At 37.6% G+C, this 27,638-nt stretch overlaps 1 protein-coding gene and 1 non-coding gene across 3 annotated transcripts in view; one reads left to right on the top strand and one right to left on the bottom strand.

Annotated features, from left to right (window-relative positions):
- WAPL (WAPL cohesin release factor) overlaps nt 1-27,638 on the bottom strand; it is a 75,279-nt gene that overhangs the window by 37,686 nt on the left and 9,955 nt on the right. Inside the window, exons 3-4 of one of the 2 annotated variants that reach the window (XM_061179855.1) lie at nt 12,582-13,625; nt 9,722-9,840 (exon numbers count right to left, since the gene is read on the bottom strand). In XM_061179855.1, the coding sequence (XP_061035838.1) occupies nt 9,722-9,840; nt 12,582-13,625 (1,163 nt within the window). The remainder of the gene's footprint in view (nt 1-9,721; nt 9,841-12,581; nt 13,626-27,638) is intronic. The other variant, XM_061179868.1, reaches the window with a different exon arrangement.
- LOC133078887 (U6 spliceosomal RNA) lies at nt 25,327-25,433 on the top strand. The gene has a single exon (XR_009697965.1). It is a non-coding gene; the product is annotated as a U6 spliceosomal RNA (small nuclear RNA).

The raw sequence follows: 27,638 nt of genomic DNA, 5'->3' as shown, positions 1-27,638 counted from the left end.
AACGTACATTTTAGCCAACCCCGTATATGACAACCCCGTTAATGACAACTAAGCACTACTAGAGCCATATTATGGAAAAAAACTGAATGTACATTTTAGCCAACCCCGTATATGGCAACTACAAATAATGGGATTCAGTGATCAGAAATAAGATGGCACTGAAAGAAAAAAAAAAACTATTAAGATTATCAAATGATCAGGACTTCCCTGGTGGCGCAGTGGTTAAGAACCCGCCTGCCAATGCAGGGGACACGGGTTCGGGCCCTGGTCCAGGAAGATCTCACATACCGCGGAGCAACTGGGCCCGTGTGCCACAACTACTGAGCCTGCACTCTAGAGCCCGCGAGCCACAACTACTGCACCCGCATGCCACAACTACTAAAGCTTGTGTGCCTAGAGCCTGTGCTCCACAACAAGTGAAGCCACCACAATGAGAAACCCGCACACCGCAACGAAGAGTAGCCCCCGCTGGCTGCAACTAGAGAAAGCCCGCGCGCAGCAACGAAGACCTGACACAGCCAAACATAAATAAATAAATAAATATTTATTTATTTTTTTAAAAATTATCAAATGATAAAACCACATACAGAAACAACAGGTACTTAAAACCAGGTATGTTTCAACCTAATCCCTCAAACTCTATCTTTACTTTTCTCCCTTGCAAGTGACAACTTTTCTGAGTAATCATTTCAAATATGTTCTTACCAGAAGTTTACCTTACCTTCCTCATCTTCTTTCTGCCACATGTGTTCACCCAGCCAGCCCTCAATTCTGTTATGAACAGAATTCTCTATATACCTGGTGAGGTGTTGGGGAAAATTCTCGCAGCCAGCAAGCTTAAAAAGTTAACGTTTTTTGTGTTTCTTTTTTTGGCTGCACCACACGGCTTGTGAGATCTTAGTTCCCTGACCAGGGATAGAACCTGGGACCCCAGCCATGGAAGTGCAGAGCCCTAACCACTGGACCACCAGGGAATTCCCAAGTTAATGTTTTCTAACATGGGAAGATAGAGAGAGGGAAGAGGGACCTCTTGGCTGGTGGCACTGAAGCTGAGGTGATGGCCTGTGTGGTCAGGAAATTGGCTATATACAAGAGGACTGAGCAAATACGAAATGTATTGAGGATACTGGGAACCAGATTCCTCACTGTCGGCAAAGAGAAGTAAAATGTGCAAAGTGGGAAGGCTAGAATAAAACGTGGTGTTGAACTAGAATTGGAGGTATCAGTGTGAACTCACGGTTCTAAATATACATAGATATGAAATAAGTATGTGTCTGTGTGGTGACGGGGCGGGGGGCGAGGGAGAGAGGAAGAAAATGCATATATTCACGTGTTTCCTTGCTCCGTTAACTCAAAGAAGGCCTAGAAGCAATGACACCCCAGAAGAAATGACCATACTTTGCGACCAAATTTTATTTTTAAAGATCATTCTCCACTAAAAGAAAACAGGGGTCCTTGGAGGAATGGTTGATTCCACAACTGGGAATGTGCATCATGAGCCTTGAACATCTTAGTGTGTCATTAGTAAGGAAATGCAAAATGGTGGGCCATGTTAAAAACCAGTTTGAAAAAACACGAACAGGCCAAGTCTAAGAAAATCTGAGTATCGAAATAATAATAGTACTATCATTTAAATAAATAACAGTAACAAATGACTGAATAAAACAGAAATCCATGTTCATACTGACATAAAGAAATTTATAGGGACTTCCTGGTGGCGCAGTGGTTGAGAATCCGCCTGCCAATGCAGGGGACACAGGTTCAAGCCCTGGTCCGGGAGGATCCCACATGCTGCGCAGCAACTAAGTCCGTGCGACACAACTACTGAGTCTGCGCTCTAGAGCCCGCGAGCCACAACTACTGAAGCCCATGTGCCACAACTACTGAGCCTGTGTGCCCAGAGCCTGTGCTCCGCAACAAGAGAAGCCACCGCGGTGAGAAGCCCACGCACCGCAACAAAGAGTAGCCCCCGCTCTCCGCAACTAGAGAAAGTCCGCGCGCATCAATGAAGACCCAACGCAGCCAAAAATAAATAAATTAATTAATTTAAAAAAAATTTATACTTAAATGAATATATAATAATGAATATATAATGTATACACTATATAATGAATATATAAATACATATATTCTTTTATATACATGAAGGAGAGGAAAAAATCTACCTTACCAGTAGAAGGCCAACTACTAACAACTAGAGAAGGCAGGATGTAATTAGAAAAAAAAATTCAACCACCATCATAGTAAAGATTGATTCAGGCAAAAATCAATGCTAAAACTAGTGGGTAAAAGTTTGATGAGGAGTTGAGGAACCTGACAGACCTCAAGGGATAGTTAACATCAATAGTAATGGTACAAAGTGACATTGTGCGCCACCTGGTTATGATGCAGTAAGAACAGAGCACCTCTTCTGAGGTATTTCCACCAAATACACAAAACCTAAATCTAATCGGGAGGAAACATCAGACAAGCACAAACTGAGGGACATTCAACAAATAACTGATTTTAACTCTTCAAAGATGTCAAAGCCATGGAAAGACTAGGAAAGACACAGATGTTCCAGACTGAAGGAGGGTGGAGACTTGTGACAACTAAATACAACATGTGATTCTGGATTGGATCATGGGTTCTTTCTTTGGAAGATGCAGGGGAGGGGGGAGTAATGTGTGATTTGTTCTGCTATAAAGGCCATTAATGAGAAAATTGGTAAAACTGAATGGGATCTGTGGATTAGACTGAATTATTATATCAATGTTATTATTAGCTTCCTGGTTTTGACGGGTATACTATAGCTATAGAGTAGAGTACTCTTGTTTCCAGAAAGTAAAGACTAAGGTATTTGGGAGTAATCAGCATTAAGTCTACAACTTACTCTCAAATCATACATACACACACATACCCCCAATGAGAGGGGAGTCCATTTTGACCCCCATAGGACATTTAGTAATGTCCAAGACATTTTTGGTTGAAATGGAGGCGGATGGAGCAGGGGAAAACGGGACTAGCATCTGGTGGGTAGAGGCCAGGGATGTTGTTAAATATCCTCCAATGTACAGGGCTACCCTCCACAACAGCTTTATTCAATCCAAAACATGAGCTAAGAAAGCCTGATAGGTAAGGAGGAAAATTTGCCACTACAAGACGTGGGCCACCTCTCTACCACTCAGAAATGAGGTCATTAGTGCCTTTAATCAGAATGCAGAAGACCCAGATACTCCCACTGACCTATCAGCTACAGGAGGGTATTTCTATTATAATGGAGAAATGGAACAACTGCTGAGTACATTTCCTATGCCCACCTACCTAGTGACCCCTGCCTTTCCTTTTTCTCTGGAGATTTGGGGGATAACCTACATAAAACTCCTTGGAGAACTGAGCTTATCCTTTTTACATCGAAAACATGAATCCTGATTTCTCAAATATGAAACAAATCTATTCTTTCCACTCTGTTAATCTATAAATGCTTAAAACTTTGATCCCATTTCTTTGCTGTATTCCTTTATACTCATCAAAACTCAATAGGTTAAATTTCCACTACTTCTGTTTCTCAATGGTTCTTTCCTTTTAAACAACTCTTAAGTAGTCTTTTAGCTGTCTTGAAGACAAATGGATGACCTATTTCTTTTAAGAGCTAGGGATTTTATACTGCTTAACTTCTTGCTGCTCTCTTCTTGAAGGAGGCTTCTAAATTCTTTACCTAGATATTTTCATAAGGATACATAACTTCCATGGGATCTAAAGCATTTTTTATTACTTTTTACTAAAGTACTATAACACTCTGGATCAAAGTCTCATTTTTGAATCTTACTGATCCACCTAAATAGTAGTAGTATCTAAGTGAAAAAATTCTGACACAATTCCACTTAAAGAGGGTTTTGGGCAAACCTTTCAATAGGAGGTTAAAAAGGAAATTAAAACATTTACTGAAGCCTCTTTGGGGATTAAATCAGGACTATTGTTTTAAGGCAGGCTTTACTTATATTACATCTTTTAAATGAGTTCAATCTCATAGCTCTTTTGGTTTCATAAATTAATAATGATTTTCTTAATTTTCCTCTGACACTATCCATCAACAGTAAATAGGTCTTCTGCCTACCTGGTTGCATGACCTGATTTACTTTAGGCCAGAGAGATTCCTTCGTAATCGGGTCAAGTACATGTACACTGCTGCCTCCTAAGTCGTGTTAGTAGGAAAGAAATATATCCAATATTAAGTTTAAAACTAAGTTTAAAAAAATGAACATAAATAAGTACAAATGAACTCGAATACTGAATTAACATACACAAGATAAAAATTACTTCAAAACTTTTGAATACATTACTATGACTCCATCCTTAGTGAAATAATCTAAAGACAAAAAGAACTGGAAAGAAATTTTAACTTCACTTAGTGTATTTACTGTTCATAATAATATTGGTGTTATAATTTAAAAAGTAATGTGTGCTGTAGAATAAAGCAAGAAAGCTAAGTACCAAATTCTGAAATGTCAAATTTGAAATGAAACTATCAATATGAACTCAGTTTATTTTTCAACGTATTTCATAGCTCTGTCCAGTGAAAGAGCCTAGAAGCAATGAACACACCCAGCACTTAGTTCTGGGTTTCTAAGTACTAATCCCCACAAAAAGAACCAAGGATCAGGATCCTTGGATGGGTCCATGATTGAAAGCACAAGATAAGTCTGGGTCATCTTTTGTGCAGAAAGCAAAAGAAAAGCTCAAAGATGATGGGCCTATATCAAAAGGACACAAGAAATGGCTTGAAATGGTTTACTCTGGCCAAATCTATTATAAATACATTTAATAAGTAAAAATTATTGAGTCTATAGTGAAAGGAGTTTGGGGTTGGGATGGGGAGAAAGAAAACTCCCTTTTTACAAAATTCCAGTTATTAAATGTAGAAGAAATCGCAATTAGAAAACTCACCATTCTGTAACTGTCAGTGTAATAACTGATGCAGGCAAAGATCAACAATGGATGCTAAAATGATAAGGTGAAACAATAATGGGGAACAGAATATTCACGAGCTGCCAGAGTAACACCCAGAAGCTTACTAATTAAATTATAAAAGGAAAAACATACTTTTATTTTGGGGAGATCCAGTGGTCACAACCTTCAATAGGTGGTCAAACAATTTTGAGTGGAATAACCAGCTATTACATACCTTCCGATGTGATGCAACATACACAATATTACTTTGAGGCATTCTTGCCAAAATATGTTTAACCTCAGCCTAATCAAACACAGAGACTTACTTCCAGTGTTCCATGACACCATACTACTTTAATACAGTGGAGTAACAACTTACATCATCAGGAAACAATCAGATAAATTCTGAATGTGAAACATTCTACAAGACAGATATCCTGGGCTCTTAAAAACAAAAAACAAACAAACAAAAAAAAACAACAAAAAACTAGTGCCATGGGGAATTTTAAAAAGATGAGGGGACTGCTCAAGATTAAAGAGACATAACAAGTAAATGATTATAGTTTGGGGAGAAAAACAGCACTAAAAGACATTTTGGAGACAGCTGAGGAAAACTGAATATGGACTGGACATAGGACTATATCAAAGAATTACTAATTTTCTTAAGTATTATAATCATATAACCACAGTTAGGTATGAGATTGTCTTTTTTCTTAAGAAATGCATGCTATCTCAACTTACTTTCAAATACGACAGGAAAAAATGTTATATAATACACACACACACACACACACACACACACACACACATATATGAAGAGAAGAGGAAAAGGGGAAGAGGAAGGGGACTGTGTGTGTAATTATGACGATTTGGTGGGGGGTGGGGGTGGGGATCAATCTAGATAGAGGAATATAGTTATTCATCACATTGCTTTTTTACATTTTCTGTATATTTTAACTTTTTTACAATAAAAAGTTGAGGTGGGAGAAATAAAGTAGAATGCTTTAAAGGACTCAGGAAACTCTTCCAGGATGTCTACAAAGACAAAACCATTTTCACAATAATAATATGTTGTTTGCCTTTTTCACTTTGTTGATATTTGCAGGGATGGTGCAAAAGCAATGCTGGGTAAAGCTGTTGGTGTCTCAGCATGAATCAAGGTAGGGGCTCTGAACTGTATATAAGTAGTCATATTCTTCACTGCTACATACTTCACAGTTAAAAAATAAAATGCCAGTTTCACATAAGAAAAAAGCCCTTGATAAAGGAGTGAAAATTACTGATTAAATCGTAACCCTAAGTGCACTAATGGTCTATGTGACAAAACCAGTGTGCCTAAAACACTTCTGTTGCATACAAAGTGTGGTTGTATCAAAAAAAACACTACTGGCTCAAGTTTCAAGCTCAACTAGCCACTTTTTTTCTGAACACCATTCTTTACTTGAAAGACTGACAAACTATGCTTATACAGACTTGGGTATTAGGCAGAAATGAACAAAGTAGGCCTGTCATTGCCAGTTGTTTTCCCTGAAGTATTTTCTGCCAATGAAAAAATTTCAACTTTTAAGCAAAAACTAAAATTCTGGAGAACTGTGAACTTGATAGCTTCCCAATACTTAAAAGACTTTTCTGATGAGTTTGGCAGTGATATTAATGATATTTTTGATACCGTATAATGAAGTGTGTCACCATTGAAAGATTTAGATAAATCAGTCTAACCAGTATTTTCCAAATGACCAATGTATAATGTTACAAAGCATACATGTGTAAAAGATCCATTCAAAGGCAAGACAGACCAACAGATTTTAATGCAACATTATGAAAGGTTCACTGGCGCGGTTTTAGATTCCAAGTTGCAACTAATCTTTAAGAAACTCCTGGGGTAGGGACTTTCCTCGTGGTCCAGTGGGTAAGACTCTGCGCTCCCAATGCAGGGGGTGCCCGGGTTCGATCCCTGGTTGGGGAACTAGATCCCACACGCCACAACTAAGACCCGGCGCAGCCAAATAAATAAATAAATATTAAAAAAGAAAAGAAAATAAACTCCCAGGGCTTCCCTGGTGGCGCAGTGGTTAAAAATCTGCCTGCCAATGCAGGGGACACGGGTTCGAGCCCTGGTCCAGGAAGATCCCACATGCCGCGGAGCAACTAAGCCCGTGCGCCACAACTACTGACCCTGCGCTCTAGAGCCCACAAGCCACAACTGCTGAAGCCCACGCGCCTAGAGCCCGTGCTCTGCAACAAGAGAAGCCACCGCAGTAAGAAGCCCACGCACCGCAATGAAGAGTAGTCCCCACTCACCGCAACTAGAGAAAGCCTGTGCGCAGCAACGAAGACCCAACGCAGCCATAAATAAATAAATAAATTTATTTATTTATTTATAAAAGAAACTCCCATTTTTTTCAATTTTGGTGTAATGTCAACAAAGAATGTCCATAATTATCTGAAAAAGCTACTTAAAATACAACTACTTATCTATGTGAGGCTGGATTTTCTTCATATTTTTCAACTAAAACAACATAATGAAAAATACTGAATATAGAGGATATAAGAATCTAGCTGTTTTTTAAAAAAATTTTATTGAAGTATAGTTGATTTACAATGTTGGGTTAATTTCTGCTGTACAGCAAAGTTACTCAGTTATATATATTCTTTGTCATATTCTTTTCCATTATGGTTTATCACAGGATACTGAATAGAGTTCCCTGTGCTATATGGTAGGACCTTGTTGTTTATCCATCCTAAATATACTAGTTTGCATCTGCTAATCCCAAAGAATCTAGCTGTCTTTTACTAAGCCAAACTTTATAAAGAGATTTGCAAAAAATGTACAACAATGCTACTCTTCTCACTACTTTTTTTAAGAAAATAATTCTCGCTAAAATGTTATATTAACATGTAATGGGTTACTGTTAAGTGAATTATTAATAAGTATCTTTGAAATATGTTTTCACTTCCAATTTGATAAATATAACATATATAATCAAAAGCTTTCTGGGATTCTTAATAAAATTTTTAAGAATGTGAAGTAGTCCTGAGACCAAAAAATGTATAACTTTTACACTAGAAATCAACACATGCCATACACAATTTTATAAACCAAAACCTCACCTAAGCATTAAGGGCTATAGCCATTACACCACACTACCCTGGCCCCTGGCTCCAGAGCAAGTTAGCTCTGTTGAAATGAGCATTAAGCATTTTTTTTCTGGTGGGGGGTGAGCACCTGGGGCTGCAAAAGTATAACACAATCACTCTGAAAAGATTCCTAACTCGCTGTTTACAGAGGTCAAAGAATAAAAGTAAAACGAGGCCAGATAATATGGACACACTCATTCTTTAGTTGCTTAAAAGTAGTTCAATCTACAAAAAATGTCAACAACTTCTAACTGCAATTTTCAATAACAAAACTGTTTAACACTATACAAGCTATTTAAGTAAAGGAATATTTTTTAAAAAAGGTAAAGTCAAGCAAATTATTCTCAATACCTATGCTGGACCATATTAAAATGACTTATATAATGCATAAGAATGAAGCTGGACCTTTAACTTACACTATATACAGAAATTAACTCAAAATGGATCAATGACCTAAATGTAAAACCTAAAACTATAAAACCTAGAAGAAAACATAGGGAAAAGGTACATGACATCCAATTTGACAATGATTTCTTAGATATGACACCAAAAGCACAGGTAACAAAAGAAAAAAATAGATAAACTGGACTTCACTGATATTAAAGCACACTACCAAGAAAGTAAAGAGACAATCCACAGTATAGGAACATCTATGTGCAAATTATGTATCTAATAAGACATTAATATATAAAGAACTCCTATAACTCAACAATAAAAAACCAAACAACTTGATCCAAAAATGGGCACTGAATAGACATTTCTCCAAAAAAGATATACAAATGTCCAACAAGTACATGAAAAGATGCTCAACATCAATAATTAGAAAAATGTAAATCAAACCACCATGAGATACCATTTCCCACACATTAGGATAGCTATTATCAAAAAAAAAAAAAAAACTCAGAAAATAAATGTTGGTGAGGATGTGGAAACATTGGAAACCTTGTGCATTGCTAATGTGAATATAAAAATGGTGCAGTCAAGGTGGAAAACACTTTGGCAGTTAAACAAAGACCTACCATATGCCCCCCAAATTCCACTCTTAAGTATCCAAATCAATTGAAAGCAGGGACTCAACTAGCCAAAAAGTGAGAACCACCCAAGTGTCCATCTACAGATGAACGGATACACAAAATTTGGTATTCAGCTGTAAAAAAGAAACATTCTGATATATGCTACAACAGGGATGGACCTTGACAACATAATGCTTAGTGAAATAAGCCAGACACAGATAGACAAACATTGTGTGACTCCACTTATATGAGGCACCTAGAATAGGCAAATTTATAGAGACAGAAAGTAAAACTGTGTTTACTAGAGGCTGGGAAGGTCAAGGTGGAGTTATTGTTTAATGTGTATAGTGTTTTGTTAGAGATGATGAAAAAGTTTTGGTTATAGGTAACGGTGACGGTTATACAACACTACGAATGTATTTAATGTCACTGAATTGTACACTTGCATATAATAAAGACTATGTTATATATGTTTCACAACACTTCAGAAAATGGTTACAATGCTTTTAAAAAATAATTTACATATATCCTTTGAAAGACAAAATTTAATTGCCATGATGTTTGTTAGTAATTTTTAAATAAAAAAATTAAGAGTTGAGCCCTCCAACAATAATACAAATCACTGATAGTGCTTTACTTACCCGTTTGGGGCCACTAAAAATCTTTCTGGTATTTTCCTTTGATTTATCTCCTTGTTTATTTGGGGGCTTCTTCACACTTTCAGGCACACCAGGCAAATCCTCTGTAAAATCCAAGTTTTCTGAAATGGTAATCAAAACTAGCTAGCTTTCTATTATTTCAAATTATCTACCAGACAACCTATGAACATTTTGAGGAGAAAGAGGCATATTGTGGGGAGAAAAAAATAAAGGAATAAAAGCACCACAGAGTTGACAAAATACTCCAATGATATTAAGTCTCATTCTCCCGTGCTCACTCCCTGCTTGTCCCCTACTCTAAAAGAAAATCAGAAACCTAGTTGCTATGTATGTGCTCCAGTTTTACTGGCAAAATCAATTCTTTTCCAGAATAATTTGTTCTTCAAAGTTCATACAACTGCTAGTTATCTATCAACATTAACACTGGCATGGTCTAGTTTAAACACACACGCACACACACCATCAGGTGATATGTACCTGTAACATTTTTCTAGAATTTAAGTACACTGAATCATGTTGGCCTTCAAAGAAAGCCTGCTTACATCTGAAGAGGCAACATTTTAAAAAAAACCCAAAAAAGGATATAGCTATCCTTGGCAAAAGATACAGAATGACCTATTACAATGTAGTTCAGTGGTCTGTGGTACTCCCACAAAACTAACCAAAGGATTACATTAATTTCCAAATGGTTATATTTTTTTTTAGCCTAAACGAAAACAAAAAAGAAAAAAATAGGAAGGGGACTTCCCTGGTGGTCCAGCGGCTAAGACTCCACGCTTCCAATGCAAGGGGCCCAGGTTCGATCCCTGGTTAGAGAACTAGATCCCATGTGCATGCCGCAACTAAGAGTTCGCATGCCACAGCTAAAGATTCCGCATGCCGCAGCTAAAGATCCCACGTGCCGCAACTAAAGAGCCTGCACGCAGCAAAGAAGATCCTGTGTACGGCAACTAAGACCCAGCACAGCCTAAATAAATAAATATTTTTTAAAAAATAGGAAGACTTTTCTCTATCCCAACCCTGAAAAATGTTTGCTGTTTCATACACTGTATGAAGATTCAGATTCCAACTTTGGATATATCAATCAAACAGTCTCTAATTTTTAAACATATTTGGTATCAACATGACGTTTTTCAAAGGGAGCCTAATGATTTAGGATAACTTGCTATCAAGGTTAGGATAAGAGCTAAGAAGGTTGTAGCAGGACTGGAGCTCAGGTTTCAGTACATAATTACTAACCATCCTCCTGAGAAAGCAACTGTAAAGCTGTCTAACCAGTCATATCTCAAGCGACTAGCAAGGCTGCAGCAAACTTCAGTTCTTCAGAAGCAATTCAACACAACGTTGAATTCTGAAAATACTCTTATTTTTAGCGATTCTAATCTGGCAAACCTATTTTTAGGCCAAATGAAGCAAAATGGTAGGTAGCCTCAAGTATGAGACACTCTATAAGAGAATCTATATGTAAAAATACTATGGGATCTTTAGTTGCAGCCTGTGGGCTCTTAGTTGCGGCATGAGGGATCTAGTTTCCTGACCAGGGATCAGAACCCAGGTCCCCTGCATTGGGAGCGTGGAGTCTTTTTTTTTTTTTAAATAAATTTATTTATTTATTTATTTTTGGCTGCATTGGGTCTTCGTTGCTGTGCACGGGCTTTCTCTAGTTGCAGCGAGCAGGGGCTACCCTTCACTGCTGTGCACGGTCTTCTCATTGCAGTAGTTTCTCTTGTTGCGGAGCACAGGCTCTATGCGCGTGGGCTTCAGTGGTTGTGGCTCATGGGCTCTAGAGCACAGGCTCAGTAGTTGTGGCGCACGGGCTTAGTTGCCCCGCGGCATGTGGGATCTTCCTGGACCAGGGCTCAAACCCGTGTCCCCTGCATTAGCAGGCGGATTCTTAACCAACTGCGCCACCAGGAAAGTCCCGGGAGCGTGGTGTCTTAAACACTGGACCACCAGGAGAAGTCCCTACTATGACAGTTCTAATTCACCATAATGACTCTTGTTCTATGACCCTAAAAGGACAAAAGCTCTATTTAACAAGTAAACTGATATAGGAAAACTGTACTTGGTTAAATACAAATAAATATAGCCCCTGTATCCCAGAGGCTTTCACATACTCCTCCTCGCTCAACAGTCAATCCACTTAACAAAGCCCTTGTCAAGTAGTGACTTACTCATAGCAAAGCTAACCTATTTCTTTTGTTTGTCTCTCAGTGGAGACTATCAACTCCTCAAGGACTTCAAGTCATTACTGGTCCTACTATCTTAAGGGACAAATTAATTTTTCACTGATAAGAGTGTATAAATACTTAACTAGCACTTTTTAATTTTATTAAGTCAACTTACGAGGATGATTCTTAAGATTTAATCTTAACTTCATAAATTTAAGATTTCTTTAGAATGTTTTTTAACATTTATTGATTATGTTTTATTTTAATTTTCTAATATTTCCCTATATTGAAATATCAATATAGTTCTAAATGACCAAAATCTATCCTTATGTCTCCATTGCATTTAGTTTTTCAAAGCTGAAACATCAAGATGTTCAGTATCCCACACACACACACACACACACACTTTAAAATTCTCAAGTGCTAATGGTAGAATTAAAATACAAATATGAAAAGACTCCCCAATTTACAAACTGGTTCCTTAAAAGGTGGGACTTTATTAACATTTAAATGCTGTTATCTTTGGATAAGGTAATCTTCGGCACTAAACAGTTACTCCTATTAAAATTAAATGTAGTAACAAGCTAAAACTGAGTATCCAGGAGGAAACTAAGTAGCTGTTATTTAAGCCTGAAAAACACGTTTACTAGTAGTTTTTTTTTAAGTCTTACCTGCATTATTAGTACTAGACTGACTGTCCTGGGAATTATCACTGCTTTCTGGAGGAGGCTGCAAGGAGGGTGATGGAGCCGTTTTAGATCTTTTTTTGTTTGTCTTTCTTTCCACTTGACAGTCATCATCTTCCTCATCTTCACTTTCACTGAGATCATCAAAGCCAAAATACTTAATTTTGTAATTAGAACTCCCAGAACCTCCTTCATCACCTCCTGTCTCATCATGATCTTCAAAACCAAAAAATTCAAGTTTAACATCCTTTTTAGATTTAGTATTACTAGGTCGAAATCTAGTAGTGGTCTTAGACGTTGCAATATCTGCTTTTTTTCTTAGCCGGCCAGCTTCTCCCAAATCTGCAGGAGTTGATGCAGTGAACTCATCCATGCTGCGTTCCATAGTATCCTGTATGGTAACATTACAAACTGACAAGCAAGATGGATGTAAAACAGTATAATCTCTAGTCCGTCCAACCGTCCCTCTAAAACTGGTCCCACAACTTACACTGCCTTTCTTTGCCTGATTCAGGCCATCTTTACTTGATTCACTGTTTGCTTTGGCTAAGGCCTGACTGGTGCCGTCCATTAGCTTATCAAAATTTGATGCTCCTTGTGAGGATTTTGCTTTATTGGCCCTACAATACGTCCTACAGTTGCTTGGCCTAAGAACACTTTGCATGATGTCTTCCTCAATGGCTTCATTTAGATTTTCCAACCGATTTTTAAAATCCTCATCCTTCATCTCCAAAAGAGGATCACTATCCAAACTTAAAATACAATCTTCTGATCTGCTATCTTCAAAGTCATTATCCCATTCATACAAACCAGTTCTTACAGATCCCTTGATTGAAGATGTTTCTGATGGAGATTCTGACCTTCTTCCAAGCTGGGAGTTCCAAGTATCATTTGTTTCTTTGATTTCATCAGCTTTGTATCCAGAAGCCACTGTAGTTTCTGCATTGGGTTTCTTAGTACTGTCTTCAGCATTTTTGTAAATATGGTGACTATTTTTTTCATGTTCTTCACTAAAGTTCTCCACTTTATCTATAAAAATGAAAAGTCAAAGGATAAAAATATGAGTGACAGCAATGTAAAAGTTAACAAATAAAAGGGACATTTGGTTAATTAATAGTACAATTAATTATGAAATAATTGCAATAATTTTAAATTGTGAAAAAAATAAATGTTTACATATCTGATAATTCCCCTTCCAGTATACAGCTCTCATGTCTTCCAGTGACCTCTCCCTAGGCATCCAAGTCCCTTAAAATTGTCACCCTAAACTCAAGAGATTTCAGCAGTGTTAACAACAGGATCAATTCAGAATGACATATAAATAACTCGGCCAAACCTTCTAAGACGTACTATGGATTTTTCAAATAAAAATGTTTAACCACTGTAAAAGCAATTATACTCCAATAAAGATGTTTTAAAAAAATGTTTAAAAATTATTTAATAGAACCTAAACAACGTAACACAATTAATGAAAACATTCTGGCAGTATCTATTTCTCTGGGGTAGGGTTGCCCATATGGCATGCCAGCTCTGTCTAGAAACCTGTTCCAGGGTCAGGTTTCTTTAGCTATTTCTGCTTTCCATTCTTTTTTCTAATCCTAAAAGCCATACAACTTCAAGGCTCTTTTTTTTTTTTAAACAGTGGCTCTGATGCCTAAATTACATGCCTACAGTGGCTATTTATCCATATCAGCCAGTGGTAAATCTTAAATTGCCTATTCATTTTGTACTTGGGGAATTCATTTTTGTTGTCTTTAATTTTATCATCAGAAATATTTTTTAAATTTTTCTAAATTAGATGGAAATGTGATTCAAACTGGTACTACAATTAATTCTCCAAGCACTTGTTAGTAGAAAAAGTCGGGTTAAATGTTTATGCCAAATAATAAAATTACCAAAAAACAAAACAAAAAAACACCTATATTTAAGAAAAGTCATTTACAAGTCTCAATTAACAAACCATCAAATAAAAGCAAAGGGATGCTTTACGTGAATTCACTGTACAATTTTTAATGCTACCCAATGGGTGTAAATGTAATTTATATTTACTTACCTCTACAAGGCAATTAATTTATAGGTATACCTGTTTTATTCTTGGATATTTCCCAGCCAAAGGCAAAGAACTATAGTTTTCATAATCTCAGAAGTACCAAATCACTAAGTATACAATACTGAAAAGATAAGAATTAAAAGCTGACTCTGACATCTGATACTTTCTTAAAGGGGCAGAAGCAAAGCCAAGTTTAAAACCAAACCTGAAGAAATGATACCCGTGCTCTCATAACAAGTGGAAAAAGCACTAGTAGCTGAATTTGGAGACTTGTGTTGCCCTAACCAACTAGCCCTATAGAGCTCAGGCAAGACCCTCAACTTTGGGCGTTTTCCTGAGGGCTTCAATTCCCTCCTCCTGTGCTCAAAAGGGAAGCCACTGACCCATACTACTTTACAGCATTATTAAAGGAATTATTTGCTAAAAAATGCCTATGGGAATGCTTTGTATGCTTAGCTACACAGACATCTATGAGATGTCATTAAATGTTATACCACACCACTTTTATAGTTACATAGCATTCTACTGTCTTAATGTCACAAAATTTATTTAAGCTGTTTCTAATTGTTTTATGTAATAAACATCCTTCTGACTTAAAAAAAAAAAGGTTATGTTACAGTAAACTTTATTATCCATGTTTTTAAAAATTACTACTTTAAGTTTTACTTACCACTCCCATTTCCCCTAAAGTCAGAGAATATGTGTTGTGTTTTAACAGTTACTATTCTCACGGGCTGCCTTTCATATGTAAATCTAACTCTGTTGTGAGTATACCTTATAAATTTAAGTGCAAAGAGTAATAAAGAGCCTCAGAGAAAGAAGTTTTGTCACTAAAAGTTATGTCACTAGTAAATACAATTTATTCATGTATTCAATTATATAGCATAAACAATCCTACAGATGAATTATTAAAGTATATTATATAATTTTTAAACTTCAGAAATACACTGCATAGATAAAAACTAATTTAATCAACAAAGAGTTCTGCACAAGGAAAGCTATCTAAGTTTTCCACAACAGTATTCTGATATATAAAATAAATGCTTTCTACAGTCCTTCATCATTTAGGTCTTCAAGAAATATTCTTAACTATACCTTCAGAAGAGAAAGCAAGGCTATCTTGTCCTAAAATGCAAAATAGCAATTACTTTCAACTGCCCTCCTTCCTCAAACATCCCAGCTTCCTTGTCAGATAAACTCACTTTATATCTCAAAACATCAAGGGCGGGGAGGGGAAACAAAAATGTTGGGTTTTTTTTCTTTTAAAATGGCTTTTATTGAGACACTTTAGGGCTTCTGCAACATTTCTACTTGGAAATCTTCTTTATTTCCAGTTCTTAGGTGGCTAAACCCTTTTCTGTATGCCAACAAGGCTCACTCACACCACCTTAGCAAGGAAGCATACTCATCTATCTTTGCTCAAACGTCCAACCTCGTACGCCCCCGCGCCTCTTTTTTTTTTTAAACAGAGAAGATAAATATCAGTATTTACTCTGTTTTAATCTAAACCAGCTATATAAACAGAAATGTATTTCTAGCAAAGATAACAGTTTAGGAGTTAAACGGATGAGTGCCAGCTCTGCCACTTAGTGGCTAAAATGACCTTAGGCAAGTCACCTTAACTTGGGACAGGGACTTCCCTGGTGGTCCAGTGGTTAAGAACCCGCCTTCCAATGCAGGGGACTCGGGTTCAATCCCTGGTCAGGGAACTAAGATCCCACATGCTGCGGGGCAACTAAGCCTGCACACCGCAACTACTGAGCACGCAGGCCAAAACTAGAGAGCCCATGCACCACAACTACAGAGCCCATGCGCTCTGGAGCCCATGCACCACAACAAGGAGCCCACAGGCCAGAGCGGAGGATCCCGCGTGCCGCAACTAAGCCCTGACGCAGCCAAAAATAAAATAAAATAAACATTAAAAAAAAAAAGAAGTTGGGACAATTTCTTCATCTGAAAAAATGAGCTAATAAAATCTGTCTCAAGGGCAAGTTGAACAGATAAAAGAAGATAAAAGAAGATGTATCTAAGGATATATGCAGGTTACAGAACAGCACACAAATGCAAATTATCACAGCTGTTACAACTCTGCCACAATATAGAATATATTTTTAATAATCTTTTAGTGAGACATTTCTTAGTGGAATTTAACCTGTATGTTCATCAATATTCCCTTAGGTCCTGTGTCTATCAGCTTCAAGCAAGGAATCCAAAACTACATTCTAAGGCGTACTGTTCTTCCTCAGTCTAAAGGGTGAAGATTGGATATGTAGAAAGTTTTCAGCAGAAGACTTAGCCTAGCACCATCTGCAAAGATACTTAATAAATGCTTTTTAATATCACTAGATTTTAGTATCACTGGATAGGTACTCAATCTTTTGTATATTCGGTATTACACAAGGGAGGGAATTTAGCATAATAAAGGCTACGTGGAATTTGAGAAACATGGTATTGAACCACACAGCTAAGACAATAACTAGACGTGTAAAAATTTGGCAAGTCGTATTTCCTCTCTAAACCTCATTCTCCTTATCTAAAAAACAGTAAGCAACCTCACATTAAAGATTAATTAAATGCCTATTATTCCCTTAAGATTCTTAATTTTGAAAGGAAACAGAAGATTCCCTTAAAAATAAAAACACATCAGTACTTGCAATAATATGAGTATATATGGTTTTATACAGGAAAATAATCAGGTGGGATAATTTAAGGCGTCCATGCGTAAAGTGAACTCTTAAGTATTTAAAAAGTGGGAAGGGAGGTTTGATCAGAGATTTATGAATGATTTCATGGGTTCTGCAAATCTTGTGACACTGTGTGAAAAAAAAATGCCTGTGCACACATTTTTCAGGGAGAGTATCTATAATTTTAGCAGGTTTTCAAACACTCCAAAATATATTTTTTAATTGGTAAAGGACAAGAGAAGGAGCAAAATAGCTGCAGGAAATCAGTATATGTTAATTGCAGAATTTCAAATCTCTATGGGAAGGATTATTCAATAATGTGTACTGGAACATCTTTTATCTTTAACCATAAAGCAAAAGAAATTTCATCAAAATTAAATGTCCATTAAAAAACCACTATTTAGGGAATTCCCTGGCAGTCCAGTGGTTAAGACTCCACACTTCCACTGCAGGGGACACAGGTTCGATCCCTGGTCAGGGAACTAAGATCCCGCATGCTTCAGCGTAGCCAAAAAAAAAAAAGAAAAAAAGAAAAGATTAAAACACACACACACACACACCAAAAAACGCTATTTAAGAGAACTACCATACCAGAGAGAGAGAGAAAGAGAGTGAGTGAGTGTGTGTGTGTGTGTGTGTGTGTATGTGGCCGGGTCAGGGCTGGGGGTTGATTACAACTATGTAAAGAATGGCCCAACTCAATAAGACACCCAATAAAAATTTAAAATAGAAAAATGATCAAGAGACTTGACTAGTCACTTGATAAAAAAGGATATTCAACAAACATATAAAATATAAATATATTAAAAGGCATTGACATTCATTGGTTATTAGGAAGACGCAACTGAAACCATAATGAGATGCTACTAAACAACCGCCGAAAGAGTTATAATTCACAATGCCAAGTATTGCAGAGGAGGTAAAGCAACTTCAACTGTTCAGAATGGAAATGGGAACAACCACTCTGGCATTATCTACAAAAGCTAAACATAACAGTTACCCTATGACCCAGAAATTCCACTTCAAAGTACTTACCTAAAAGAAATGTATGCATACGTGCACTAAACGACTTATTAAACTTAACCATACGAAACTTCCACTTTTAAAATAATCAAGTATTAGCAATTCCACATAGTTCAACATAAGGGAAGTACACTTATGACAACATCATTCCAAAACAAAGAAATATAAATATCCATTAACAGTACAATCAAAAGTGGTCTATTAATACAAAGAAATACTGCAGAGCAATAAAAATAAATAAAACTACATTTCTGTAGGAGTATATCTTAGTACAATCACTACAGAGAGCAATTTGGTAATACTTTTTAAAATTAAAAATGTACATATGAAAGAAATAGACTGACCCTGAAGCAAGCTGTTTTATTTACTCTACAAATAACTCTCCATGAGTATGAATAACATAAGTAACAAGGAAACTCACTACAACATTGTTTCCTGATTTCTGCTTTCATAAACAATACAAATACCTATCAATAAAGAACTAATTAAATTATCATACAACCACATGTCTGAATACTATATAGCTGTTAAAAAGAATGAGGCAGGTCTACAGATATGGTTGCCCTTAGGGAAAGGGATGACAGAAGGATAAAGGGAAAGTCTTCCATACCTCTTGAATTTTATATTGTCTATAAATAGTCTATTCAAAAGCCTTAAAAGTAAAAATTAACAAAAAAAAAAAAATGTAAAAATTAACAAAGGTACATATTAAGTACCTTAAACTGTAACAGTGATCCTACAGTTATCTTTTTTTGGAGTGCTGAGCTGTTAAAGAATTATATTTATGTACGAAATACAGTGTCTGGAATTTGCTTCAAAATAATCCACTGTTGAAAGGGAGTAGGTGGTAATAAAAATGAAATAAGACTGACTATGAATTGATGTTTATTGAAGCTGGATACACACACACCCCTGTATAACTGTATGCTAGTCTGTATATACAAACAGCCTATATACTACCTTCACCCTTCTTAGAAGAAAATGAAGATATTTCCTTTCACTTTTCACTAAACCCATCATTATAGAGATGAAGAAAAGGCAGCCCAGAGAGGCCAATGACGACAAAGGCTGCCAATTAAACCAATGACCAAGAGATCTCATAAAAAGAACCATACCAAATTCTAATACATATTAACTACCTCTAGTGGTGGCTGCTGAAAATTGAAATACTAAAACAGATAAACCATCTTAACCCACATTAATATAAGAGGTCTAGATGAGATGAAGAGGTTAAAATCTAATGTGTTGGGCAAATTGCAATGAGTATCACCTGATGTGCTAAATACTAAATTTAAACAAAAACCTTTGACTTCTAAGGAGACTGTACAGATGACAGAGAAGTGGCTTTGGAGACCATGACCCATGAAATACAGTTGAGGTAACGAGAAAAGTTTAATTTGTGAGGCGGGGGGATGTGCCACCATTACATGGCAAGCTGCCTCTAATCTGAGTGGCTGTCATGCAAAGAGAGAACAAACTTATTCAATGTGTAGAAATCATTCAAATTCACAGAAACTAAAAGGACTGATGAGCATTAAAGGTCAATTAGAGGGACTTCCCTGGTGGTCCAGTGGTTAAGACTCTGCGCTCCCAACGCAGGAGGACCGGGTTCAATCCTTGGTCAGGGAACTAGATCCCACATGCCTCAACTAAGAGGCCACAGGCCGCAACTAAAAGATCCTGCATGCTGCAACTAAAGATCCCACACGCTGTAATGTAGATCCTGTGTGCCACAACTAAGACCTGGCGCAGCTAAATAAATAAATAAATAAATAAATATTTTCTTTAACAAATCAATTAGAGCCGTCCAATGAAGGGGATGCCTAGGGAGGAGAGTGTACTCCCTTGTCATAAAAGAAGTATTTGATAAAATGGGGCTTCATCAAAACCAGTAACTTCTGCTCTGCAAAAAACACTGTTAAGAGAATGCAAAGACAAGCCAGAGTCAGAGAAAATGTCTGCAATAAATATGTCTGATACAATACTTGTACCCAGAATAAAGAACTCTTAAAATTCAGTGAGAAAATAAACAACCCGATTAAAACTGAGCAAAAAAATGTTAGCAGACGTCACCAAAGAAACTATACTGTTACCAAATAAGTACATGAAAAATGATCATTAGTCGTGAAGGAAACGCAAAAGGCTGATTTCCTTAATATACTAAGAATTCAGGGCTTCCCTGGTGGCGCAGTGATTAAGAATCCACCTGCCAGTGCAGGGGACAAGGGTTCGAGCCCTGGTCCGGGAAGATCCCACATGCCGCAGGGCAGCTAATCCCGTGCACCACAACTACCGAGCCTGCGCTCTAGAGGCCGCGAGCCACAACTACTGAGCCTGCATGCCACAACTACTGAAGCCTGCGTGCCACAACTACTGAAGCCCGCGTGCCTAGAGCCTGTGCTCCGCAACAAGAGAAGTCACCGCAATGAGAAGCCTGCATACCGCAATGAAGAGTAGCCCCCTCTCGCCGCAACTAGAGAAAGCCCGCGCACAGCAATGATGACCCAGCGCAGACAAAAATAAACTAATTAATTAATTTAAAAGATTTCTATGAAAAAATATATATATATACTAAGAATTCTTACACAGCGATAAGTCCAATGAACGTCCCAGCAGAAAAAGCAGGTAGAGACACATAAAAGCAATCAATAGAAAAAGAAATAGAATGAATTAATAACTTATGAAAAGACACTCAATTTCATTCACAATTAAAAATCAGAGTACACATTATATAATTATATCTCAATAAAGCTGGAAGAAGAAAGTAAAACAAAGTTGAACTATATTTATACTTACTAAGCCCTCAGTATGTGCCTAGTACTGTCCTAAATACTTTCCATCTATTAATTTGTTTGATCTCTTAGCAACCATCTGATGTAGGTACTATTACCAGTTCACAAGCTTTTATCCACAATTCTAACATCTAAAAAGCTCTGAAAACAAAGTTTTCCCATAATGCATTTTGAAGCAAAACCTGACCTCACCTAAGTGAGGCTACTGATAGTATTTTCTTTTTCTGAAGAAACAACTGTCTTGATTACAGTGCTACCTAGCCCCTGACGGGTGTTAATGTAAAATACATACACTTTCTAAATTCCAAAATAATCCCAATTTCAAGATAAATCTGGCCCCAAAGGTTTCAGGTAAGGAAACGTGAAGCTGTATCCCATTCTGCAGATGAGGGACGGTAGATTTCAGTTTGTAGACAGTTGACAGCCACATAGTTAAGTGGTGTTTATTGTCTGAAAAATAAAGCAACTTTTTAAAGAAAACAAAAACACTGGAAGCAACCCAAAGGTCTGACATCTACAAGGAACTGGTTAAGAAATTACAAAACATAGGGAAATTGACACACCATGCAGCAGTATTTTTAAATAAAAAAGGGAGGGAGGCCAGAAAGAAAACTTTCATATACTGACATAGAATTATTCCCAAGATATATTAAGTGAAAAAGCAAGGTACAAAACAGCACGTTATCATTTTGCAGATCTAAATACACACACGTATATGTAACTGTTTGTATTGCTTGTAGGTGCACAGCATATGTCAGAAAGGGTAACAAAATTATGAATGGTCGATCACTCCAAGAAGAACTGGGACAACTGGAGAAAGGGGCTGGGAAGCTTTTAACTAACCACTATCATTTTGTACCATGTGCAGATAGATTTTTTTAAAACATAAAGATGTATATATTCTAAAGCAGAAAAAATTAAACCCCCAAAATAAACATTTTTTTTCTACTTTCAGCTAGACAAAGTCCAAAGTTCGACAGAATGATATGCTAGAAAAAAAAAGCCACACTGTTAGTGGGAAATTTGGCAATATCAATTGAATATTTAAATGTATATTCTTTTTCAATTCTAGATGTTTCAACTTCTACAAACATCTTCTGCCACGATACTGACACCATGACTCTCAAAAACGTAAGTAGAATGATGTTCCAAGTAGCATTTATTTGTAATAGCAAATGACTAGAAACAGCCAAACTACCCCTAAGAGACTTAAGTACGGTACATCCATATAATGGAAAACCATGAAGCTGCTAAAAAAGAACAAGGTAGATTTATAAATACTGATGTGTACATCTTAAAGATTTTTCCGTGTTTTTTAAGGCACAATACACTATACACACACAGTATACACAGATATATATCATGCTCCCATTTATGTGTTTGTTTTTAAGGATACATAGATTTACATGCTGTGCATATTAAAGATTATGAAAGTATATATAAGAAATTGTTAACAGCACTTGCTTCTGTGAAAGGGAACTGATTTTTCACTGTCAACGAAGGTATGTGGCTATCTATCAAGGGCACTTAAAAAGTCACAGGATAAACATGGCGCATCATCTTCAGTGGGTCAGTTTTACTCAAAGATCTGGAAGGTAAAAAGTACTTAAAAAGTTAAGCATTTCAAGTGGTAATTTAAAATATTTTATAAAGCATACCTATCAAACACAAAGCCAACATGTAATTTTAAAGATAAAACAGTAAATATAAAACAACTTCACGGACTTCCCTGGTGGTCCAGTGGTTAAGAATCTGCGCTTCCACCGCAGGAGGCACGGGTTCGATCCCTAGTCAGGGAACTTAACATCCTGCATGCTGCAGAGCATGGCCAAAAAAACTTCAAAAGCAGCATTCAGCTGGGCCCACTACACAGAGCAGTCCAAGTCAACTCAACTTTCCCTCAGTCCTCATTAACAACAGCCCATGGAGAGCCTTACTGCCCACTGCCATTGCCCACCCACACACCAAGAAGCTTGTCTGCTCCTGTGGCCTCCTGCTCAAGCTGCCTAACTCTGCCCACCCTTGCAGACGAACAGGGAACACACCCAATCCTCAAACAGTAGGCCACCCTGACAATTAACTCTTCAAACTAGATACACAGACCCCTGTAGTTACACAAAGACCTTCCAAAACATATACAGGCACAATTAAGTTTTAGGACATTCATTTCTAAATCCCCATCTTCCTCATGTACTCTGGTCCAAAAACTGATCTACCAACCCATCTGGGATTAATCATTCTTCTCCCATGTTACAAATAATGGCATATCCCTCACATACCCCTAATCTATGATACACTGCTCCTACTCTGGCATGACCTATAAAGAAATAATGTGATACATTATTAGTTTCTGTGCTTAATAACTGAGTAACTCTAATGTCTTGGTAACAAATCCTTTGCATGTCAGGTGGTTCCAATTATTGCTTTCCAAATAGAAACTACCATAGCAAAACTCTCTCCATTCTTATTTTTGTCAATATGGTATCCCAATATTTACATGTATTAAAAAATAGGAATAGGGACTTCCCGGGTGGCGCAGTGGTTGAGAATCTGCCTGTCAATGCAGGGGACACGGGTTCGAGCCCTGGTCTGGGAAGATCCCACATGCCGCGGAGCAACTAGGCCCGTGAGCCACAACTACTGAGCCTGCGCGTCTGGAGCCTGTGCTCCGCAACAAGAGAGGCCGCGATAGTGAGAGGCCCGCGCACCGCGATGAAGAGTGGCCCCAACTTGCCGCAACTAGAGAAAGCCCTCGCACAGAAACGAAGACCTAACACAGCCAAAAATAAAAATAAATAAATTAATTTAAAAAAAAAAAAGGAATAGGTTGATGCCAAAGACTTCGTAATTCTAGCAATAATATTCATCCACATATACACGAGCTAATTGAAAAAAGGCGCCATGCATATCATTAAGAGGTGTATTTCCAATAAACTTTGCCTTTAAGACTCACAGCAATCACATTTGATCAATTATACACTAATAATTGTGGTCATAACTTAATCTAGAAGAATTTTTAAATACTTAAAGCATCAGAATCACAGAAAATTCTTAAAAGTTTACATTTAAATTTATACACATATTTTTGTACAAAGAATTATGAAAAGATGACCATTAAAAAACATATTCAGGGACTTCCCTGGTGGCGCAGTGGTTAAGAATCCGCCTGCCAATGCAGGGGACACAGTTTCAATCCCTGGTCTGGGAAGATCCCACATGCCGTAGAGCAACTAAGCCCGTGCGCCAACAACTACTGAGCCTGCACTCTAGAGCCCACGAGCCACAACTACTGAGCCCACACGCCACAACTACTGAAGCCCGTGCACCCTAGGGCCCGCGTGTCACAACAAGAGAAGCCACCGCAATGAGAAGCCTGTGCACCGCAACGAAGAGTAGCCCCCGCTCGCTGCAACTAGAGAAAGCCTGCGTGCAGCAACAAAGACCCAAAGCAGTCAAAAAAAAAAAAAAAAAAAGACATATTCATTAGGATCAAATTCTAAAGGGGAAGTGGGATAGAAATACAATTTCAAAAAGGATAATAAAGGGTGCTGTAAATCTTCTGGCTGTTAAAGAAAAACTTGTTCTTTTATTTTTTTTAATGTATGAAAGTGAACAGCAAATACTTATGTATTTGTAAGCAAGAAGGTGATGACAATAAAAGACAGGATAGCAATTACTTTGAGGTGAAGGAGGGGACACAAGGAAGAGCTTCTGGAGTGGCTGGCACTATTCTGTTCCTTGATGTGGGTGGTGGTTACAACAGTGTTGCTCCTATAATAATTCACTAAGCAAAACTTGTATTTCTAGATATTTTATTATATTGTGTGATTTTCTGTATCTGTGTTTTATTTTACAATAAAAAGTTAAAGAAATCACTATGATACCTACTGCATGTCAGTTTTATTTTAAAATGTCAATATTTACAGGAAATTATATTATTTATTATTTTACAGAAAATGTATATCCTTTGCAAGCATTTCAATATTTTCGTGACCAGCAATCCACACCTAGGTACTTACCCCAAGAGGAATGTAGACATATCTCTACACAAAAACCTAAATGGAATTGTAAGCAACTTCATTCATAATTGCCAAAAACTGAAAACCCAAATGTCCTTCAACTAGTGAATGGATTGTGGTACGTACAATGGAATACTAGTCAACAATAAAAATACTGATACAGTGCTCGCTTCGGCAGCACAGATACTAAAATTGGAACGATAAAGAGAAGACTAGCATGGCCCCTGCACAAGGATGACACGCAAATTTGTGAAGCGTTCCATATTTTTGGCATGGACATAGATACACTACCAAACGTAAGATAGATAGCTAGTGGGAAGCAGCCGCATAGCACAGGGAGATCAGCTCCGTGCTTTGTGACCACCTAGAGGGGTGGGATAGGGAGGGTGGGGGGGAGGGAGATGCAACAGGGAAGAGATCTGGGCACATATGTATATGCATAACTGATTCACTTTGTTATAAAGCAGAAACTAACACACCATTGTAAAGCAATTATACTCCAATAAAGATGTTAAAAAAAAAAAACTGATACATGCAACAATGTGGAATACTCTCAAAAGCATTATGCTAAATGAACAAAGCCAGACTGAAACTGCTACATACTGTATGACCTCAGGTATATGAAATTTTGGAAAAAACAAGGCTGCAGGGACAGAAAACAGATCAGTAGATGCCAGGGTTGGTGGTGGGAGAAGGGACCCACCACAAAGGAGCATGAAAGAACTTTTGACACGAGGGAAATAGTCTCTATCTTGATAATGATTACCTAATTGTGTACATTTCCACAGTTTTTTTTTGTTTTTTTTTTAAGATATTGCACCAGTTATCTTCTACTTGCCCTTCCAGATCTACTCTCCACCCTGATCTCAGCCCCGGGAGGCTGACCTGCAACAAAGTTTCCTTACCCTCAAGCTTCCATTGGGTTCCATCTATGAGGAGCCTCAGGACAGAGGAGGGAAGGAGCAGAGTTAGGTTCAAATACTTTATCCTCAAGCACCCTCCTTATGAGGTCCCTTCAACAGAAGGATACTGCTCTTCTTAAGGTGGGCTCTAAGCGGCTAAATTAATCCCTTGCCCCTGTGAAACTGGGTGATAATAGCTTCACTGCAGCTAACCCAGGCTAGGCTTTCCCTAACATTCCTCCCACACCTTTGTAAATAGCCTAAAACCCTCCAGGTTTGAGCCTAACTGGGGCCCGCCATGTTTCCAAGTGTGACCTTGACTGATAAATCAAGATGAAAACTTTAAAAATATATGTATGAGAGGGCAAACACATCTTGTCATCTACCTCCTCCTGTACTCTAACACTCAAAATGTACCTGTACTTCTTTCCCATCTCCTAATCCAACAACCCACTGCCCCCACCTCCCCATACCTTTTAAGTCCAGAGTATTCAGGCCTCAGTGACCAGCAAACTCACACCCACCTGGGGGTCATGCCCTCTATCACCTCCTTGCCCTAACTGAAACCTGACTAAGGACGCTACTTCTCCTGCAGTGCCCTCTAGTATCTCAGAGAAGGATGGCTTGCCCTTTATACAACTATTACTACTCCCCACTCTTATAAAAGCCCATTCCTTTGAGGCTTGTGCCACCTGGCTAGTTACCCTCTAATATTCCTCATATCTGTCATCTAACAACCTCTTATTCTTCATTTAAGGATTTTACACGAAGATTTACAATCTACCCCTCCATGCCACTTTCGCTATCATCCTGAATTCCACCAAATTCCAACCCCCTGACCTCCCAGTTCCTTAATCTTCTCCCATCAACAGTCTTCTACATTCCATCTGAACCACCAGTTCACAGTTTCATCCAGGAACTTGTCATGTCCTAAAATGCTTCAACTTTCAAATATTAAAATCAGATAACCCATATTTTAATCACTACCAACTATCCAACTTGCTTGTTCCAGTAATCCTATTCTTGACTTTTATTTAATAAGACTCTCAGTATACTGACCTCTCTTCTCTCCTTTCTCCTACCCACCCACCCTGTCCAGTTAGTAAACTTTAAACTGCACAGTCCATCATTTCAGTCACTCTCTGGTTGATAACCTAAATTCTTTCTTCTCTATCTGTTCATTCCATATCTACTCAGACAAAATGCCAGTCCAGGGTAATTCTCATTATTCTATCCAATAGTCTGTATTTTGTGCAGGTTCTGGCTAATAGGACCTACTAAAGAAGAGGGGGAAACACACATACTCAATGGGGAGATCAGCAACCATGAGTTTTCAGTGATACAAACTTCAACTAAGGCATCAATAATGTCCAGAAATTCTACTTTCTCCCTAGACAGCTCCCTCCTTTTCCACTTTCTGCAACATCTATTTGAACCCTTTGCTCCTCCCCTCCAGCCACCACATACCCCTTCTTTTTTCTTTCTCCTTTTCAGAGATGACTTCTTTCGCCACTTTACGGAAGGAAAGAAAAAAAAGAAGCTTTTGTTCATAAACCACCTTATCTTCCATCT

Source organism: Eubalaena glacialis, chromosome 1, assembly GCF_028564815.1.
Source record: "Eubalaena glacialis isolate mEubGla1 chromosome 1, mEubGla1.1.hap2.+ XY, whole genome shotgun sequence".
Lineage (NCBI taxonomy): Eukaryota > Metazoa > Chordata > Mammalia > Artiodactyla > Balaenidae > Eubalaena > Eubalaena glacialis.
The sequence above is the reverse complement of the archived record's forward strand: the minus strand, read 5'-3'. Positions and strand labels throughout refer to the sequence as shown.